General features: G+C 28.3%; 1 protein-coding gene and 1 long non-coding RNA gene across 7 annotated transcripts in view; one reads left to right on the top strand and one right to left on the bottom strand.

Annotated features, from left to right (window-relative positions):
- Nmdar2 (glutamate ionotropic receptor NMDA type subunit 2) overlaps positions 1-16,807 on the top strand; it is a 168,469-nt gene that overhangs the window by 79,079 nt on the left and 72,583 nt on the right. For all 6 annotated transcript variants that reach the window (XM_085479752.1, XM_085479749.1, XM_085479750.1 and 3 more), the window contains exons 2-3: positions 1,363-1,863; positions 4,644-4,815. In XM_085479752.1, coding sequence (XP_085335878.1) covers positions 1,573-1,863; positions 4,644-4,815 — 463 coding nt within the window. In that variant the 5' untranslated portion in view covers positions 1,363-1,572. The remainder of the gene's footprint in view (positions 1-1,362; positions 1,864-4,643; positions 4,816-16,807) is intronic.
- Positions 6,100-6,518, bottom strand: LOC146724459 (uncharacterized). The gene is made up of 3 exons (XR_014924046.1): positions 6,471-6,518; positions 6,257-6,389; positions 6,100-6,183 (listed from the first exon to the last, which is right to left on the bottom strand). It is a non-coding gene; the product is annotated as an uncharacterized LOC146724459 (long non-coding RNA).

Raw genomic sequence — 16,807 nt, 5'->3', positions numbered from 1 at the left:
AATTTTAAATTCTCATTCAAATATTCTTATTTAATTAAAAAAGATGTCTTAAAGTACTGAATATACATATATTATAATTTTATAATGATTGAAACAACATTCTCTTGCTTGGTCAAGAAATAATCAGATCATCAACAATCAACAACAAGTTAATTGCGTTATAAGTTTGTATTTTATTTTCTTAGTTTGCTTGCCTGCAGCACTACTTTAATTAGCTAACTTTAATAAATTCTGACCTAGTTTTACCATTCCATTTCATCATGCTTCTCTCGCAGATGATGCGTATTAAATTTGCACATTGTTTAAGAAAATTATATAACATGCACAAAATATCCAGAGGCAATAAACATTTTTTTATTTTTTATTTCTAGAGATTTTTTTCTCTTGCGGTTTTAATCCACGGAAACGAAATATGTCAAAACTACAGACAAAAACTTCCATCAAATTGGAATTTATCCGATTAGATTTTACAGATTTACGTCATCAATGTTCAGACTCAATCCGATAGACATGTATGATGACAGATAGCAATGACCGAACGTTTTATCCGATTAATCCTACGAGAATTGGTTACTATCGCTATATTGGCTGTCTATCGCTTCGGTAGTTCGAATACAATCCTCCCATAAAGCAAAACCTTGTATTTATTATCTTGTACTATTGCCAGTCGTTGAGTCGTTCTTAGTAGTAAGGGAGGTATATGGAAATGTTATTCTTTATTGACTTTATCAACCCAAAGTAAAATATTTGGAGAGTTAATCAATAAATTTGTAGCAGTCGATTGCCTGATAGCGTAATGGCTATATTTCCATGTATCTGTGTACTCTCCTTATCTCAGGGAACGAATCGATGACTGGCGTACGTATTAAATGGTGTACGTATTATATATTATTATTTTAAAAAATGCAGGTCAAAGATATATCTGTAGATTTGCGAAACAGTCCTGATTGAAATAACAGCACGAAAGATAACTGAACTGAATAGAGCAATTAAGTATTCCCAGAATAAGTTTCTTTTTATATTTATTCCGATGTTAAATTAGAACAGCAAAATTAAATTATTATTTTTATTAGCTTTGATAAGTTATATAAAAAAATCATCTTGAAACGTTTTCTTTATATAGAAATCTCGTTGTATATATTTATTTGTATCTATCTCGGCTTAAATTAAATAATTTCGTATCACTGAGAATATAATTCGAGAAAAACCTAATAAAAGCAAGAGAGATTTAATCTTAAAAATATAAAAAATATAATTATATTTCAAATATAAATTCTTCATTCAAAATTTAATTTTTTTATAATATTTAGGTTTGAATTATCGCTTCACTCGATACTAATAAAATTTTAATAAATGTTCCAGGCATACCAGGCATTCGCAATGGGACAGCGTTACGGTGGCGGAAATTTACGTGCATGCGGTTGCGTCGCGTCGTCGCGATGCTGAAGTATTCGTGCGTGTTGTGAATGGAAGTGCAGTGGCAAGATAGCGCGAGAAAGCGGGATAGAGTTGAATTAATCGCCAGGAGATCGCCGCGTTGTGACCAATTATTCGAGCAACAAATCTCAAGCCATGAAAACCACGTGGATTCTCTCGTTAGTGATGTCGCCCTTGCTGGTGCTGGCTGGTCTGCTTGGTAGCTCGAACCGAGAGGGAGGCCTTAGGGTCGGAAACAACAGGGGTACAGTTGCTAAGGGCATAACCGTGGGTAGAGGAAATTCGGCAGTTCGTATCGGTGAGGGCAGACTCTCAAATACGACGAGGCAGCGTTTATTGACTACTACGACTTCCACGAGCGCGCCACCAGCACGTTTCACGCCGCAGTCTTCCGTGGGAAATAATTATAACATCACCGATCTTAAAGTAAGTAATATCTTTCATAATTCATCTTGTGCTAAGTAAAGCATGGAACCGACTTCAAATTTGCCAGAGGATCGTTTTATTGAATATAGGTCACTTGGAAGAAATATTTTTATTAGAGAATTTATTTAATTTGATATATATTGTACATATAATAATGTTAATGCACTTTCCGGCGATGTGAAAACTATATTATATAAATATAATTATATATGTTACATAAATATTATTATATTTTATTTAAAACATAACTTTCTCTTTAAGTTCATCAAAAGATACATCTCTATTCAATTAATATTATCTAATTAATATTTTCAAGTTTTTATGTATTTAATTATATTTTATACAAACTTTTTTGCATTTTTCTAATTTAAAACAATCACCAATTTATTATGTAATAACTTTCGCTTTATGAATTTTTTGTTAGCAAACTTTCAATCGAGTAATTTTTGAAGTTAGTTACTTTGATTATATTATGAAATATTTTTTGCTTAAATTATTATATCCGTCAAATTATTCGCGCTGAACTTTACATAGAAACATCATTAACAAAAAATGTTCCGACTTACAATTAGTTTTGAAATGTATAAGTCATCAAAATAATAATTTCAAATAGATGTTAATAAATTCGTCAAGTTAGTAGTTTGCATTAGATAAGAATGATTGCCTCGTTTCTTTTCGGACTTAGAAAGCGAATTTCTCAGAAGATTTCCCGTTCCATTTCCCGACATTCATGAATTTTTTCTCGATTTCTCAAGCTCGTGCAGGCGCACAATGGGTCAATTTACAAATACTCTTCATTCACTGATTGCAGCAAGCACCCATTTATACATCGAAATAGAGTGCATAATTACAGCGGATAGACATATAACTAACGCGATTCATTACTGATAATCGATATGGATATTACGACACTTCTCTGTATTAAGTTCGTTATTCGTTAACGATATGAGAAATATCACTATGTAAAGCTTTTATTCAATAAATGCTATAACAGGGCAGTAGTTTTACGGATTTAAATATCTATAAAAAATGTTAATCTTATTTATAAAAATTAAACGCAAAAGATAAGAAATTTATGGAATTATGTATATATAATAGATTTGTATTCTTTGCCAGAAAGAATTTAAAAAATAATAAGGAAATTAATGATTAATTCGACCATTGGCTCTTGTAAACAAGTATGGTCAAATTAATCATTAATTTCTTTATTATGTATATATATCGCGTATATATATAAATTATTCTTAATGAAATAAAATAAAAAATAATAAGATTCTTACGTTGAGAAATAGGCATTAATTTGTTAATATAACTTTGTTTTTGAAAATGTTGATTAGTGAAGAGTTAGTGATTGGTTCTGTTATTTATGAACATTTTATGTTGTTAAAAAATTGTACGCGATATTTGTATCTTGTATATTTGAAAACTATGCAAAAATACATTTACATTGTCGCGCATAGGATCAAATCATCGATGAGCTTATTTTTTCTTATTCTCACTGTTTCTGATAAAAAACATTATTGATATCGTTAATAGGCTCTGAAACGTAAACTGTTGTCCAGTCTCAAGCCTATACGTTCTATTCGTTCGTATACCGATCGATTTATGCAACAGGTGCACGCCGATCCATTCTTGTAGTAATAAAGTGAACGAGACGCCCTTGCTACAATTTTCTGATCGCTTTGAACACTTAATGCATCATCGATCCCGATATGCTGAATAAGCGATGGCTGAAAATTATAATCAGCTCTTTTGTTGGTGTTCAGAAACGTTATAGCACTGCATAATTACAAAATTGCGAATATAGAATATTGGATAAAGGAAGAATTAATTATCCAATTTAATAACTTTTACGTTATTCAATGACGCAATTCGTTATATATGCGGTTATATTTCAAAAGTTACACCATAGTAGGACAATAGAATGTGCATTACATTTTTTCTTATTTTTCTATATAAATTTTTACAATTTGTGTACGTGCATATAATTTTCTAACATCATATAGATAAGGAAAAAAATATTTTTTATTTTAAGTGTTATATTTGATTACTGACAGTGTTTTATATACTTAGTACAAGATAAATTTTTTTTATATATTTCTAAAAGTTAAGTCTCTTTTTATTACACAAACAAATATTTTTATTTAAAAATTCATATTTTAAATAATATATGTAGTTAAACACATCTTAATCTCATTAAAATTTTTATTTAATATATCTTTATGTTTAATATTATAATAATAAAGTTCTTTGCGTGACTAATAATAAATGCATAAGAAAAATCGATATAATAATCATTAATTCATATTTATTATAATTATAATACAAATCCAACGCAACAAAATAATCAGCAATGTGATCGAAATTGAATTGACAGAAACTAACAATAAGTGTATTTTTATATAGTAAGAATACTACACAATATAATATAATCCGACACATAAAAAACGTCACAAATGTCGATAATGATAAAATCATATGACGTATGACGGTTGTGCGTTTTCCAACGCGATTGTATGTACACGTCACTATCAATGTATCGTTATGACGTTCGATTTGAAATTCGAGTTATTTGCAATGTAACGCGTCAGCTGCATTTAGGTAGAAACTTTACAAAATATCGTTCTATGTATGTGATCTGTTGACAATCTTCATCGTCGCGTTTGTCAAAGCGAGATCAATTTATCATGAATGTTTACTTCACGTTGAGCAAAATCTAAAAACTCACGTTCGTAAACGAACGCATTTAACTACAATTTCTGTCATTTTTTTTGTAATAGGTGGGCATGATGGTGCCATACAAATCTTTCGGCCAAAGGGAGTACACCAGAGCGGTCACCACCGCTATTAGCGCGCTGCAAAGAAGCACGAGAGGTCCGAGATTGGGATTTTTCCAGCGATATGATTTGCATGTCAAGATAGCAATGAAGGAGCTCACACCCAGTCCTACTGGTAAGTAAAATTTATCAATTTTATTTGACTAATTTAATTGTATTTCGATGTGTTGTCTTCTTTTCATACATATTTTATTGTATCTGTTCTTCAAATGCGCTTCTTAACATCGAGGATCACTTTAAATTATGCAATTGATTAAAATTGAATAAAAAAAGGTTGAAAAATATTTAAAAAAATATTTGAAACGTATAGTATTTTGAATGCAAAGTTAGGTACCTATTGAATTTTTTAACAAATGGCAACAGCGATTTGTTTTGCATTGGAAATACGTTATGTATTGTACACGGATGCACGTATATATATGCACATGTATGAAAAAGAAATTTGCATTTCTATTTTAAACGAATAATAAAATGCAAATATTCTAAAATCTGTTCTTATTATCAAACAGATTTAAAAAACGTTATATATACAGTATTGGTCCATACTAATTTATTATCTATAGCAGAAGATTGTATAATAATCATCCCTTAAATTCATACAAGTGAGAAGATTAAACTATTCCGACAATGACAAAAAGATTTTCAATTGATAATATTTTCTTATCATTGCGATCGTAAGAGGAATTATACGTGAAATCGTAAATTTTTTTTTCGAATTTTTCGAAATATTAGATTATAGAAAGAAAAGAGAAAGAGAAGAGAGAAGAAAGATAAAGGGAGGGAAAATCAGAAAATTGCATAGATCGATCCAAGCCTATTTTATGGGACATTGCAGACTTTTATGAAAGAAAGCTTGGCCTTTATCAAACACAATCTAAACGTCAGTATTATACGCTCTCTTCCATAGTATCGCTCTCTCTACATGCGCGTAGAGTACAAATCAGTATTTCAATTGTGTGATAAAAGGAATTCTCCACTGCCAGTAGAATAGAAAATAGAAATTTAATATATTCTGATTTGTCGTAAACGATTTATGTAGCTTATTCAATGTTTTTTTCGCGAAACTCTGAAATAAAGTATAAATCGATTGATTGATTTTACTTTATTACACAAATATTAAAGAATAATTTTTATGTTACATAATATCTCTGTACAGATTGTAACATACAAAGTATTAATTGCCGAATGATATAAAATAATTAATATATATATATATATATTAATATTATTACAATATATTAATTAATATATTACATAAAAAATCAAACATGCAAAAAGAGCACACAGATAATGGAACTGTTGTCATTTATTTTAAATAAGATGATCCTAAAAATAGATTTTTTTATAAAAAAATAAAATATCGACGACAATCACAGCCTGTGCGAATGTCATGCACAAAATTAATAAATTAAAATGAGATATCAAATAAAACTCATTTATTGAAATCTAAACGTTTCAATCCACTTCGGGTCTTCTTCAGTAGCTGCAAAATACAAAAAATAAAGAAATAAAAAATAGTCGTTAAAATTATAAAAATATAAAACTCGTATACATACAATCCGCAAACAAAATAAATTCAGGATATGTTATTCTCCTCACTATTCAAACCGTCCGGCCGTCGAAGTGTCTCCCTAACGGTGATCATCGTCAGGAAGGAAGCAGAGCACATAAGTGACTCCCTTACCAACACTAATCAAAGTTACAACAAGATTATGTAAATTAAACGTAGAAAAATCCACAAGAATAAAAAAAAACGGAGAGAGCACTCACCCCAACAGTAAAAACAGAGAGAAGACGATGTTACATGTGACACATCACTTTAACGACTGCGCGGTATTCTACCTCGGCACAGTCGATACATATTTACGCAAAAAAAAAAAAAAAAAAAAAACCAACTAAAACTTATCGGTGCTCCTATCAAAGGTCTAACAAAACCACGGATATATAAGATCACAGAGCTAGGTTTTGGTAAATTTTTCTATTAAAAGATCAAATATATCATTTAATTTATCAGTATCACTGTGTAAATTTAAGCTATTCCTTTGACGTTTTATGTGGATCATTTCCGATATCAAACGTTTACCTAAAAAAGGCTCCTCGTCTAAAACTTTTACATCCTCCCAATTAAAATCATGATTTAGTAATCAATGCTCTGATATGTCTGATAATTGTGACGCGTTTCTTTTTATATTGTTGCGATGTTCCTTCGTCCTAGTTTTTAACAATCTACCCGTCTGCCCTACGTACGACGCATCACAATCCGTACAATCAATTTTACTACATTGTTATGGAGTTCCTTTGGTAATTTATCTTTGGTCACCGTTAGGGAGACACTCCGACGGCCGGACGGTTTGAATAGTGAGGAGAATAACATATCTTGAATTTATTTTGTTTGCGGATTGTATGTATACGAGTTTTATATTTTTATAATTTTAACGACTATTTTTTATTTCTTTATTTTTTATATTTTGCAGCTACTAAAAAAGACCCGAAGTGGGTTGAAACGTTTAGATTTTAATAAATGAGTTTTATTTGATATCTCATTTTAATTTATTAATTTTGTGCATGACGCACAGGCTCCGATTGCCGTCGATATTTTATTTTATTGTAACACAATAATTCAAACCGAGTATATAAGTTTTTATTTTTTTTATATAGTAAATATGTAAATAGTTGACATGATAGACAAGTTATTAATAAATAGCTAATGAATAGCTAATGAATGAGCAAACTTAGTTTTATACGTATAATTGGTACTTGCAATTCTAATTGTCATCTAATTGTCATTGCATCGGCTAATTAGAAAATGCAATAATGACAGATGACATGCAAATGCATTAGTTTTAATACAAGTATTTATTATGTATTACTACAATTATGAGTAATTATTTTGTATTAAAACAGTCAATATATATCTACTTTTATTTAATTCTTATTTTATGTTTCACATAGGAAAAATTAATTACTCATAACATTTCCAGTGTTATATAGAATTGCTTATAATATTTTTGAGTGAAATAAGAAAAACAATACCTTTTATATTTAATAAATATAAAATATCTTTTAATTTTTATAATTGTACATATATACGCTTTGCAAATTAGTTTATACTACTTTACAATTTTTCATTTTTTCGCTGAAAAATATTAAAATTTATGCTAAATGCTCATGAGAAGCTTTAATAAATTTCATATAGCAAAAATAGATGGAAATAAAATATAAATTTTCCAATTATAGTAGGTTTTAATAGGATGGAAAATATATAAAACATATATATCTATTATACAATATTTGCATATACTTATATTCACATAGCTTTATATTCAATTAATTCAGAGTAGGAGAGATCTATATTTCGTTGATGCAAATATTGATTGAGAGGCAACAGCTTTAAAAGATATGAGAATGTATTTCACATTTAATCTCCATCTCTAATCGTTGATTAAAGTTGAATTATGAAGAAGATATATATATGTTAATCTGTAGAAAATGTTAAGGTTTTACTCAAATTAATTAAATAGAAGAATTTATATTAATCTAATTTAAATTTTTAAATTTAATCAGTGTTCGATTAAAAAATTTATGAATTTATCCTCCAAATTGAAGATAAATTTTAGAAGATATCTGAATATTTCTACAAATACTTGCATTTTTAATTCTTAAAAAAATCCAATTTAATATGCATTTTCTAAAATTACGATGTGGATTGTAAAATATTAAGCACTATTTTTACATGCTGTGAAGACTTAAAGTTTAATATCGAAGAACGAGTGTATTGTCACACATTGGCTTTTTTCCTGTAATCTTTCCTCGTAACTTCAATATTACGGAGAAATTAAATCTACCGTAAACATTTCACGAGTTCATAGTCGCGCGCGGTAAATGACAATCGAGCGTGCTGACGATAGGTCTTCCGTGAAGTTTCTATTGACGTTGGCGATAGAGAGTTCGAGGAATTTATGAAAAATCGAAATCGAGCTGAAATCGGATGTTTTCATGCTGCTGCGCTCCATCGAAAGAAAGAAAAACGTCGGGCGCAGTTCTGCTATGTAAATCACATTAGGAAAGCTGGACGACAGCCAGGCGCCGTTCAGACATCACCACACACGCCGCACTTTTTCTTTCCCATCCATTGTCACATGCCAGATTCAGTCATCGCCTTTTGATGAATACATTGCCCAAGAAATGATCGTATTACTTTATTGCACCACTGGCTTAAGGAGTGACGGCAATCACTTGGCTAACGCAGCTGTGTCGCTTGCTGGTTCATTAAATTTTCGTGCTGTAGGAAAATTCTGAGCGCCAATGCAGAGTGGAATTAATGGAGCCGGCGATGCGGAGATTGCAAAGTAAAACGCACAGAGGCACTGCAAATGCGCACGAATATTGCGTTCGTTTGCGACAATTTCTCGGAAAAGCATCTTGTTTTTGCGGATTCTGCTTGTATTATTGAAGTAGGATCTTTTTAAGAAAGAGAGATCCTCATCGAAACTCCAAGAACGAAAGGAATATTATATAAAAAATAATTATCTTTATATTTACTTCAGGGAATAATTTTATTTATATATCTTTTCTTATATTTATAAGTGTTCTTCGAATGTAAACATTTTTTAAAGGATTTATAGATATCTTTTATTTATGTCGAGATATTCAGTCGACATATCGAGCATTGCGCGAAAATTCTTGCGTAGAGCCAGCAGCTCTGTGTGATCTTATCATATACTTCCGCACAATAACAGAACAGGGAAGTAGTAGCGAAATGGCTTGCCGAAAACCGGAAACGGCTAGGCCGCAGGGCAAATTGAACATCGTGGTTGAACGCAACGGCCGCAACGGCTGACATGTGTAGAGTAAATCATGGGTCAGAAGTCACGCACGATCGATATCTGTGCTTTCGATATCACGTGAACAATTTCCAGATGTATAATAGCTGTCTTACACAGTCGCGTTGATTAAAAATTGAAACGTTCGTCTATAACTGATATGTCAAAGAAACATTTTGTCCACTCTCCACATATGTGGATAATATACAATACATATATAAATTCTATATAATAAACAAGTCAATTAACAAAAATATAAAGTAAACTAAGTATATATTATATATATAAACAGATCTAAGATCTTATAATTATAAAAATCTGTATTTATTAAATTATTTATCAAGGGATTGGGATAAAAACATGAAATGATTATAATCTATTTTAGATTATTCTCAGAGAAATTCAAGAATTTATTTTTAATTTTATATGTCGCATATCTTAATATATAATATATATTATCCTAATATATATACATATGAGATATTTTGTATTCAATATATTATAATTTGTAAAAAAATGCGTGTCTCTTTTTGTATTAGGCGATACATAAAATTATAAATAGAATTTGGTCTCAAATATTTTTTTTACATATATATGTATATACATATAATAATAGACTATTAAAAAAATAGATTTAAAATAAAAACGTTTGATTATAAAAAAATTAATGCAATTAGTTAATTCTCTAATTAATTGCATATGATAGAAAACTGTGAATTGAGAATTTTTCTCAGATCTGTAACTTTGGAAATTTCTTTCTTAATGCTAATGCATTATTCCGAAAGCTATATCGAGACAAATTGAAACTTTTACGATGCAATACAATAAAAACGATGAGGAAAGTTTAGAACTTTGCAATTGTTGGTGTAGCTTTTGGATTACTCGCATATCGACGGCTATAAAGCTAGGTTTGTGCCAGCAGCAGCGCTCTGCGAAAATCTATCGGTAATTTCAGCTGTCGTCACTAAAGGAGGTCGCGTTACATCTTAAGGGAATATTATCACTCCTCGTCGAATAAAGTGATCTAATTAGTTTTATCAGGAGCCCAATAATACCGATAATGTTTGTTCGGATTGGAGCCCCTTATCGATTATTTAAAATCTTATTAGTCTTCACGTTGACTCAAGGGATCGAATGGATAAGCGCGCTTTTGAGCTTGTAAGCTGCCGCCATCTGACGAAAAATGCTTGAATTTTTACACGTAATTTTGAAATGCGCGATTTCGTCGTAGCATCTAAAAGAAGCTCCAGATGCAAGTCAAGATTTAATGACAACAACATTAACATATTTTAAATAACATGTTTTATAACAATTTTAATATTTTGATAAGTTTGTGATAAAATATATTCGAGAAAAAAGTTTGTGATAAAAATTCTTTTATAAGTTTTTCATACAAGATGAGCACAAATATAATTATGCGAAATTAAAAAAGGTGAGAATTATCGATTCGCTTTATGAGCAAAGTTTGATGAATTCTCTTGGGGCTACACTAAATTAAAAAGTATAGAGAAAAATATGTAGCTATATAATATATTGATGATATCGAATTTTTTATCGGGCTTGCAATAATAAAAATTTTAAATAATAAATGCATTTATATAGAGCTTATCATTTAAATCTTACCGTATAGTTTTTATAGATAAAGCTATCTTCGAGACATTTATTATAAGAGATTTATTATTATTAAAGAATATAATTTGCAATTTAACATTAAAAGGAAATTTACTGTTTTATGCGATTCTAGTTTGAATTAACTCTGGTTTAAATCCAACTTCATTTAATACCAAGCTGAATCTGACATGCTTATCTCTACTAATTACTTGGAACCAATTAATTCGACTAGAAATGAGAAGTTAGAATATTGAAGCGATATAGTTATATTTTATATTAATAATTTATCATTTATTAATAATTTTTTTAAATCCATATCTAATTAAACTTTGAAAAAGACAAATATTACTTTGCTTTGTCTACGAAAATATAATCTTATTTCAATTTATAGAAATTTTGTCAAATTTTCTATTCTTTTACAAATTTTCTATTTCTACTACAAATTGCAATTAAAACTTTAGAAAGACAGAAACGTGCGCGTGTACATGTACATCTCGACTTTATAATTTGCACAAAATTAATAAATAAAAATAAAATTGGAAAACATAGCAAAGAGAAAAGTGATGATAAGAAGCAAATATTTTATTTTGAAAGAATAAAAATACAAATCAATGCTCGTGTAAAATTTAAAATTAATAAAACATAAAAAGTAGGCCAAATATACGAGCCAAAATAATTTAGATGTAAGAATAATTAAAAATTATTTATTCATAATATAAATGTAGACGTTTCGACTTTACTAGGTCTTTATCAATATAATTAACCGCATGTATAAAATTATAAAATATAATAAAGAAATTTAAACATAATCTCGCAAGCTATGTAAAGACGAAACTTCGATTATCATTCGATTTAATTACAATGGTTGAAACAATTATTCTTAGATGTCTTTTGTTTAAGACCATCTCTCAAATAAATGCACGGAGTCCAAATTCTTGGCCTACTTTTTATGTTTTATTAATTTATATTTTATTTTGCTTAAATAATCTATGATGAAGAGAAGTAGCGTGTATTAGTTCTTTCATAATCTTCTAAATTACGTTTGCCTGATATTACAGATTGCACTATAAATCCCTTCTCTCTTTCTTTATTTTTTCTCTCTTTTAAAAATTATATATTATTTGATTATTTCTACCAACAAAAAGATTATTAAAATTAATTAATAGGATATTATTTGAAAAAGATAGAAATTTATTATCAAATTAATAATATGCATAATAATAATTATTTTAAACTATCTTTTGCATTAAAGCGAAAAGAGAAATGATTTATTGTAAAATATGAAGTACAAAATATTTTTATTTAAGAACACGTATCAAATTTTTAATGATTAAATTCCAAATGCACATAATTTCGTGAAGAAAATTGAAAAAGTGGTAAAGTATTTTGCAGAGCTGGGTACCGCAAAACTTTTACCATAGTATATTGGCCGAAATAGAAGATCAAAGATATATTCGAGAAGTTTAGAAGCCAAGTTTTTCTAAGACCCGTAAAGGTATAAGTAAACTAGACAGATGATTTCCTTCCGCGCTGTGTTCTGTTCTCTTTCTTCTCTTTTTTAGCCAACTCTATTATTACGTTGGCAAGAATTTATGTCTTTTTCGCGGTTTCTTTCCTACCTATAACCGAAATAGTTTCAATTTCCTGGTCGCACTTTCTCCGTGGCACATAATTTTGTTTGGAATCGTTATAATTGCGTTAATGAAAAATAATAACAAATGCGAAATAGACTGTTCATTAATCACAAATTATTATTTAATTATTGTTGAATGTCTTATATTATCAACTAAACTTTCTTGTATTAGCTATTATATTTTCTAACGCTTATTTTTTCCAAATTTCGAAACGTAGATTTTTGTCACATTTATATTAGAAATTCTTCTTGCATTTATGTCAAATATAAATATATATATATATATATTTCTTATGTATATATTAACTCACATGAGATGAAACTTGTGATTAAGATTTCCGAGTAGTTAATCTACAGCCAATTTACCGTTCGTGACATCTCCGTTATTTGATTGCATTTACTTTAATCAACGGCAAAGCTTCTCATATATTAGTTTCCGAAATATTTTACGATATCTGTTTGCCTATACAGTACATTAATATTTTGCGGTTTATTAAATAATTTGTTTGGAAATTTTATTTTTTAATTACTTTTTAAGAAGTTCAAAATAATACATGTCTGCTTACTATAGATGAAATAAATAAATAAAATCATAAATAAATCATATCTTATATTATATCACACAATCATGTATAAATATAAATTATTCACATATCAATTAATAAATATTAGTTGATAAAATAAAATAAAATAAAAATAACTATAATTCAAGTACTAAATAAGCTCAGTTATTGGCAGACGTCTTTTATTTACACAATTTTTACTATTATTCCTCTACATACATATGCAAAATATGTATCATGTAATAATTATTTAGCGAAGTTTTTGAACAATCAATCAACATTTAATTTAATTATTAAAATCAGTATATTGTAATATAGAAGGCTCTATGTTTGGCATACTGTTTGAAACGTTGATTGAAGAACTTTTTTTCAACTATTTGCCTTAACGATTCTTTGTTCACGTCCTTATTAAGGATTCTTTGCCTGTTAACAGGGCCGAGAAGTAGGTTGACAAAGAATAGAAAAAATATAAAAGTACTTTAACAAAGGCTGTAATAGCAAACATTTTCGCAAATTGGAAGACGTTTTCTCTATATGCATATAACGATCTCTCTTTATCTTTATATACATATAATAGATTATATATAATAGATCACACATAAAATATATTACACATACAAAGTAACAAGTATTTTTCAATTAAGAGATAAAATTTGATTGTTATGTATTATATATTTATAATCGATATAAAAAAAAAAATAAAACAGAAGTATATAAAAAAACTGATTAAAAATGTTTTACCAAATAACACATTTAATAACTAATAAATAGATATATATATATATATATATTGTTACATTTATTACTATATATTTATAGTAATAGTAAGCATATGACTGAAATTAAATCATCAATCATCATTGTTTTTGTTTTTGAAAAATTCTCATCCCTACACATCCATATAAGTCGCATATAATTGTTTTTCTCAATATATTGTTAAGGTCGAAAAGAAAATTAAAGCTATACATTTCACATATAGACTAATATAAATCTTTAGCTCTGCTTATTAGACGCGTTCTCCGAATGGAATTTTTTCGGGTTCGAAAAGAAAAGATATGCTTTGTCATCTTTCTTGAATAACTTCACGATTGTCCGATCGATTTCACCGCCGACTTGCCGACGACATTCGCACAAAGACTCGCGCTGACCTTTCTTCTCGGCAAGTTCGAACCATTCGAGCAAACGATGTTCCCTTATCGCGCGTCGTTCCGCAGATTGATGCGACCATACCGCACGTTTCACGGCGCTCAAATTGGTATGCGTCATTGATTCGTAATTTGGAACACAGACTTTTGGTTCATTAAACTTGATTTTCTTTTTTCACTTTTTCTCTCGTATAAATATGTTCTGATGTGACGAAGCATTTGCTATTTAATACTATATCAATATTGTGTGGTAATAATAATTTTATTTCTGTTTCGCATACATGTCCAAGATTATGCTATCAAGATCATTTTTTGAAGTTCTTACAATATTTATGATATTTATTAATGCACAAAATTATATTAAATTTTTATATACGCTCCTTTGTTCACAAATTTGTGATGCAAAACGTTTTGAAATCAAGGAAAGACAAATAAAATTATTAATTTGTTAACATAAATACAATAATTTGTTAAATATAAATACTTGTTATAACTATTGTAAGATAAAATATTGAATTTTTCAAAAGAAATAATGTTGATTAAATTTGATTTCCTTGGTATAAAACGAGATCGTATATGTATACCTATTGACATTTAAATCTTGAAATGCGTTTTTATAGACAGAAAATCAAAGTATTTTTCTCATAAAAGTTATTGATATGAATTGATTTATATAAAATGATTTTTGTGAAATTGAAAAAAATAATCGTAATCCAATACATCGCGTTTTATGATCAAAAAAATAAAAAAAACTTATCATACTTGAGAGAATTTAGTTATATGACATAAATTTTTTATTTTATCTCTATCATCATTTTTTTTCTCTCTTCTCAAAAGATATTTTATTTGCGAATCATTTTACTATATTATCACAAATAATTAAAAGAATTATTAACAATAATTTCTCAAAACACATAAATTCTTAAAACAATAATTCTTAAAAAATTTTTATTAATAGGAGAAAGAGAGAGATTGCTTATCAATTATTTATCTCTTTTCTATTTAAATAGAAATAATTTTTGTAATTTTTAAATATATTATAATTGTATTAAAATATTAAATGAATATATAAATATTTTACGAATATACATACATTTTTATGTATGTGTTACGCTGTTTTATACTGTCTTATACGTACTTATATTAATACATCTTTATAGATGACGTAAAATGAAATATCATCTTTCTTAATAACTTCTTGTAATTTTGACTCTCACGAATAAAATAATATGATCTTAATTTTTTTCGGTCAAAGTGGATTAATCTTGATAGCCCTTGCTACCCTTGGTCATTTATTAAATAGAAATTTTAGTCGTACTTATACTATAATTAAACGTTACTATGGCAATAAAATCCTTCGCAATATATCGATACGACGCGACGTTCTAGATTTGGTTGTCGATATCTCATCGCCGAGAACATTTAATCAATCTTGTTGCTCAGTTGATCTATCGATCAATTGCGTCATTGGACTATGTACGCGGGTACATGTATATAGAATTTCCTAGAGCCTAGATACTCGGTCATTTATCACAATAAAGAGAGAAATCAAATCGATCCGTTAATTAAACTTCTCAACAATTTCGTAATGCTTTTTTCTCATCAGTTCTTGACAATTGATTTTTCCGTTTATCAAAAAATAAAATCGATCACTTCGCGAGGAGACGTTTCGTTTTTCTTATTGATGCGCATTGTTATTTCAATCGCATCAATTTCTTTCTTTCGATAAGTAAATCTTGAGAACTTCGCGAAAATAATAGGATCTCTTATCGAAAGAAACGAATTGTGGATAACTGTATGGGGAATTTATTCTTAAATATGTGAATGTCTGTATATAGTAAAAATAAATATTAATATTTGTTTGCAGACTTTTTTACGTAGCTTTCATATATAAAATTTTACTTGTTACGTACATATATATATATACATTATTTAACTCTTTTAAAATCAATTTCTGTTTTGATACAAATTTTGCATGAATATATATATAATTTTCAGATTATAACTGAAATTTTACTTGTTACGTACATATATATATATATATACATTATTTAACTCTTTTAAAATCAATTTCCGTTTTGATACAAATTTTGCATGAATATATATATAATTTTCAGATTATAACTGATTGCGAATAAGTGAATTTTCGAAAAAATAAATTGAAAAGAGCTAAAGGTTTGCAAAACCTTTGCATTTAATTTTATTATTGACTTTAATTTAAGGGATTACAGAGTATGTAATTAGTTCAAACAATCTGTATTTAAATGTAAATAGAATTTTATTAAACGTGAATAGAATTTTAGAGAGAAAACAGTGAAACTCAAGTTGAAAG

Source organism: Nylanderia fulva, unplaced genomic scaffold (assembly GCF_048542155.1).
Source record: "Nylanderia fulva isolate GAGA-0341 unplaced genomic scaffold, ASM4854215v1 Scaffold13, whole genome shotgun sequence".
Classification (NCBI taxonomy): Eukaryota; Metazoa; Arthropoda; class Insecta; order Hymenoptera; family Formicidae; genus Nylanderia; species Nylanderia fulva.
This window is presented reverse-complemented; position numbering and strand designations above follow the sequence as displayed.